This window comes from Polyodon spathula, chromosome 31 (assembly GCF_017654505.1).
Source record: "Polyodon spathula isolate WHYD16114869_AA chromosome 31, ASM1765450v1, whole genome shotgun sequence".
Classification (NCBI taxonomy): Eukaryota; Metazoa; Chordata; class Actinopteri; order Acipenseriformes; family Polyodontidae; genus Polyodon; species Polyodon spathula.
Window position 1 is genome coordinate 901646 of NC_054564.1, and position 5975 is coordinate 907620.

Consider the following 5975-nt stretch of genomic DNA (forward strand, 5'->3'; position numbering starts at 1 on the left):
AGCTTTTCTACATGCATTGTTATTTTTTTTTATCGCATTTGTAATCCCAGAATAATGCTCTTCATTAACTGGGCATCAGCTTTCTTTAAGTGTGCATTATTGCATGGGAATTCACACTCAGCCAAAGAGGAAGAATCTGACCCCTGTCGCAGTATTGCAAGTGTATCTGTGGGAGCTAAGGGGTCCTGTTTTTCAACCATTAATTACTGGCTCAAAACATTAGATTAAGACAGGCTTGCTTGCCCTTAAGCAGATAACAATCGCTAACAAGTACCCAAACAATCTTCTTGGACATAGATGAGACTCTTCTCTTGGAACTGCCCAGAATTTTGCGTGAAACCACTGTTTACAAACACAGCTGCTGGGAGATAAGCTCTTTCCTTAGTGGTGCAGCAAGCAGCCAAAAATGACTAGCTCTAACAAGCTTAGAGCATTGCATTTGTATTGTATTATTTATTACTATGGTTTTTTCGATACTGTAAACACCCTGTGTCATTCATTTAAGCTAATTTAGCGATGCTTTCTTCTTTAAAAGGCTCCTAATTGCGCTGTGTACTGTAGGCCTTAGGTCCTTCGTTTTACTTTATTGTCTGTACAGTTTCCTGGGAATTTAGCACTGTCTGCTGTTAGCTGTTTTTTTACATACAGTTATTTATGTGGTTCATATTTTGGTCTCTGTCTTGTTGCTAAATTTCTAGGGCTGATCCAAAAATGTATTGCTGCAGAGACAAGTACAGATAAATTAATTAAATTTAATGCATACCAATGTTAAAAAGATGTGCTTAGGGAACACCTCTGCAAAGGCCACCTGTTGTAACTACAGTTTTCCCAGTGCCAGATATTTATGCTCGGATATCCATTACAGAGGCTAATCTATCCCAATGTGAGCTGTGGAAAGTGGAAGGAAATGGAGTAACACATCCTGGAGAAGAATTCCTTTAAACAATTGATTCAAATCTGTCACAACCTTTCCCAGACCTAGGCATCCGTCAGTGGCCCGAAAAACTTCCTATACCACCCCAACGCTAGATGCAGTACAGCTATGGACACAAGTTCTGCATCGGCTAGAATTTTAGGATTGAGACATATATATGTAAAATATGCCATAACCGTTGCACAGTAGTATTCATGTTAGGTTTTGAAATGTCATTTTAATGTAAGTAGATGGAAAACCACAAAGAAGTGTGTAATTCAATATGTCAACGCAGCATTATTCGGTTTCATTCGACTTTATGAAGCAAAATGAGTTAATTTTAAAAGGGTGATGCAAAACTTTTGGCCCGAGCTGTATTAGACACATGATCCTCTTAATGTTTGCGTATTATTTTGTTTGAACAACTGCCCACGTGATACCAAAGGGTAGGCGCATTTTCTAATTTTATAAATAGTATTAAAATTGACAATACTTGTTATGCCAATCTCAAAGTAATGCGCAAATGTACAAAATCACGTGGGCTGACTTTCAGAGGCTTTGCTTGTGAACATATAGTTTAATTAAGGAGTTGCTGGAATCACTTATAGAAGGGAAATCGCCACCATAAAACCATTCACCCAACACACACTTCCCAACCCCCACCCCCTTCCCACCACCCCCCTCGATACAACTGTCCTATCCAATATTGTGAGCTACTGAAGAATGTTTACAAAATGCTCATTAAGGAGGATTAGGCAGATAACACACACACACACACACACACACACACTCAGAATGTGGTGCACAGCTTCCCATTTCAGAGATAAGAAAAGCAGGCTAGGATGCCACAGGCAGGCAAGCAGGCGAAGTGAAGCCATCCTGTTACTGGAAGTGGAGAGCGAGCGTGTGCGATTACAAGCTAGAAAGAAGAGCACCACTATCAAACCTGTCTGCTCTGGACGACACCAGCTCTCTCTCTCTCTCTCTCTCTCTCTCTCTCTCTCTCTCTCTCTCTCTGGAGATTATAAAACTGCTGCCCAGCCTAAAAACTGCCACCAACAAACCAACCAACCAACCAACCAAACCGAACAACCAACCCCCATACACTTCACAGGCAACTGAGCAGCCTGCTTAACCTCAAGCAAGAGAAGCCAGACCACAAGACCCAAGAACATGGATACAGTGGGGCTGAGGTTTTGCGCAGCCCTGTGGTTCTTCGTCCACTCTGGGATATGCAGTCCCATCATGGCACCAGTGGACCTGCATCCCGGGGTGGACCCTGACGGATACCCTTTGTTGAGCGACCCCCTCCTGGAGCAGGATAGCGGCCTGGATTTCCAAAGCTTCATGCAGACCATCCGGCGAGAGTTCCTGAAGACGTTCAACCTGTCTGGGCTGCCCCAGCACGAGGCTGCGGCCAAGGTGGACCCCCCTGAGTACATGCTGGAGCTCTACAACAAGTTTGCCAACGACCGGACTTCCATGCCTTCAGCCAACATTGTGAGGAGCTTCCAAAACGAAGGTAAGGACAGAGAGGACAGTAGGATGGACAGCTGTGGCCAAAAGCTTTGCCTCGCCTCCAATTTCAGGATCGAGGCATAAATAAACCTAATTTCGTTTAACATCGTGCAATCAAAGAAACTACAAAATGCTATCCAAAAAAAAGAAAAGTCTGAACGGAAGCCATAATCATAGTACGGTATTATTTCATGTTAGATTTTGAAATATCAGTAGATGAGAGGAAAACTAGAAAGCGGCGTGCAATTCAATATGTTAACGTGTAACATCATTATTGTACAGCAAATTAGATGTTCAACGCGTACTGCAGTTAGTTTGTGTACAGTGCAAATTTAATTTTAGCACACAATTTTTAAGAGCAGTTTCGGAGCAACTAATCTAATTTGTACTGCTCTTATGTTGTACAGTGCTACAGAGTTCAATACATGTACTTGGGCACAATATCCAATGATTGGGTTAACACTGTAAGTGAATGAGATCATTTATAGAAGGAAATTGCACATTTTCATTAGCTATGGTATGAAGAGTTGTCCATTTTTGTGGGGGTTACAGATCATTAAGCACAAGAAACAAAACCCTCAATTACACCTGTTTCCAAAACGTAATGAAATACAGACTACTGAACAAATGAAAACAATTATTGCATGAGACGCTTGAATTGAGCCGTTGGTCTGGAACATGGTAATTGTTGGATACCAGTTAGCTAGGACACTGTGCAGAAATGTTCAGGCTTCTTCTGTTCTAATATTGTACTGTGGTGTAGCTGTGATGCATTGCTCTTTTAATAACCCAGTACACAATACTGAAGCGTAATACCCCTCTTTAAAAGTTTACCACAGTAAGTGTAGTTTTCCAGTGCATTTCCCCATAGTTATGTTATGCAATATTGACTGATATTTTTGGATAATTATTTCATTTACAAACACAAAAGTGGATGAGACGTACGATTTATTTATTTGGTAGACATCTTTATCCAAGGTGACTTGCAGGTGTTCCAGGGCAGTACAGGGTTGCAACGCAAGCTTCATATTTAAACACAGTGTAGTTTACAGTTAAGTGTAGCTGTCAGTCTTGTGGTATTCTGGCAGCTTTTAAGCCATGTAATAAACTGACATAATCCATTGTTAACTTTCTAAGCCTCACAGAGTTATTTGATACATGATTAAAGAACTTCCCATTGGCCAAAGTTCACAACCTTTATCAGCTTCCTGTGTTTTTGCCTCCTTGAAAGTTTGGGAGGAAATGACTTTTAGGAACCAGTTATCACAAACTGAATCAGCAAGGTGGGAGTAACATCACGCACCATTGTAACACATGACGGCTGCTCTGAATGAGTGCTAGTGACCAGTTTCATTATCTACTTTCTGATCCAGTGCAATCTGACATGCAAAACCCACAGTGTTTGTGTTCATGGAGCGGGGAATGTACTGTAAACAGGAACCCAAAAAAAGGAACAATTTAAATGCTGTTTTTTCGTACGTGATGTGCAACGCTATTTTTCATTTGATATTGCAAAGCACTGAAATAATAAAAACTTAAAATTACAAAGCATTTACAAAGATACAGCCTCAATTACGCATATGAGAGCCATTTAATACAAAAGAATACTCCATTTATTTTGCACTGAAATGCTACAGACTCATCTATCAGGCATATTGGTAAAGCATGTTGTATATTAGTAAATGAACATGCCTGTAACAACCAATCTCTTCTAGTCATCATCCTCCTTATTACTCTCCCAGACAGTGACTCCCGTTTCTTTGAAAATAGTAGCCTGTATGACAGCTTTCCACCTTATTCTGATGATTTTTAATTTTGTACAACTGTTGGACTATCCAGCAGTCCTAATACTGAACCACAAAAAGAAACATGGCAGGAACTAGTAGCACACATTGCGAGTGTTTTTATGTATGCAGAGAAGTTCCTAAACTGCCCGGTTTTGTTCTTCTAGACACGTCTTCCTACCGAATGGACAGCAGTGGGATCCGGAAACACTCTCTGCTCTTCAACTTGTCCATCCCTCACCACGAGAAGATCACCATGGCCGAGCTGCGTCTCTACACCCTGGTGGAGCGAGATCGCAGGATGTACGAGGGCGTCGACAGGAAGGTGACAATTTACGAGGCGCATGAGGAGGTGGACGAGAGTCGTGGGGGTAACGACGGCCGCAGCCGATTGGCCGAGCTGGCTTCCCGTCAGGTCTACGAGACAGACAGCGGGTGGGAGGCCTTTGATCTCACGGCCGCCATCCGCCACTGGCGCAAGGCCGACTACACCACCCACCGGCTGGAGGTGCACATCGAAAGCCTGGGAGAGGGCGGAGAGGGGTACGGGGAAGGGAACCTGGACATCGATGTCAACCCCGAGGCCAAGCATGTGCCCCTGCTCATCGTCTTCTCGGACGACCAGAGTAACGACAAGGAGGAGAAGAAAGAGCTGAACGAGATGATTGAGCACGAGGAGCTCCTGGAGTTTCAGATGGACGTGATGAACGGGCTGGAGGACTCTCCCAACGAGGAGTCCCTGCTCCAGATGAGGTCCAACCTCATCTACGACACCACCTCCAGGATAAGAAGGAATGCCAAGGGCAACACCTGCAAGAAGACCCCCTTCTTCGTAGAGTTCAACGAGATTGGGTGGCACTCCTGGATAATCGCCCCTACTGGGTATGAGGCCTTTAAGTGCAGCGGAGTGTGCAACTACCCTCTGATTGAGCACGTCACCCCGACAAAGCACGCCATTGTTCAGACTTTAGTTCACATGAAAAACCCACAGAAGGCTTCGAGGGCTTGCTGTGTCCCCACCAAACTGGACCCCATATCCATACTCTACCTGGATGACGCAGGAGTTGTCACGTTCAAATATAAATACGAAGGGATGGTCGTGGCGGAATGTGGCTGCAGATAGTGACGGATGCTGTTGGTGGGGGGGGGAACTTGCATACAGTTTTAATGCGGGAGTATGTAATTTCTAGGTCTGTAAATGTGTACATTTTGTATATCGTATTTAAAAAAAAAGAGATTATTTAATGATTGTGTGTACAGTATTCATTTTTTTGTGAATAGGATGAATGGTTTTTTTTTGTTTTAAATTTAGAATTTAATAAAGCTCATTTAATCAATATTGCAACCGACACAGAAAATGGGTTTTAGATTAATTGTACAAGTCAATATGTTATTATAATAATGTTTGTGGGATTTTTCACTGACTGAATTATTAATAGGAATGTGCCAGGTCTCTCTGCCAGGTATTTGGTGTCTAACAGCATTATCACCAAGGGAAACTTTTTGAAAGAAAAGTAACCGGGTAATGTCCTTGGACGACCTCATTGTGGCGGCTGGTTTTATTCCACGGACCGGAGGCTACCTAAATAGACTCATGTCCTCGGAAAAATGTGCTAAATTAGCCTATTCAGCTCTTAAACAGTCTGGTCGTTCTACATTATTAAATAGTTGGCGGCGGCTGGGCTTGAACCCATTACCCCTAGACTGTGCAAGTAGACACCAAGAACGACACAAATTAAAAAGCGGTGTCTGTTTAAAGC

The 5975-nt window shown here is 42.8% G+C and overlaps 1 protein-coding gene across 1 annotated transcript; it reads left to right on the forward strand.

The window, feature by feature from the left end:
• Positions 1 to 1734: 1734 nt before the first annotated feature.
• On the forward strand, positions 1735 to 5356 carry LOC121303068 (bone morphogenetic protein 10-like). Its single transcript, XM_041233471.1, has 2 exons — positions 1735 to 2435; positions 4383 to 5356. Exons 1-2 carry the CDS (start codon positions 2087 to 2089, stop codon positions 5336 to 5338), a joined length of 1305 nt encoding a protein of 434 aa, XP_041089405.1. The 5' UTR covers positions 1735 to 2086; the 3' UTR covers positions 5339 to 5356.
• Positions 5357 to 5975: the final 619 nt, after the last annotated feature.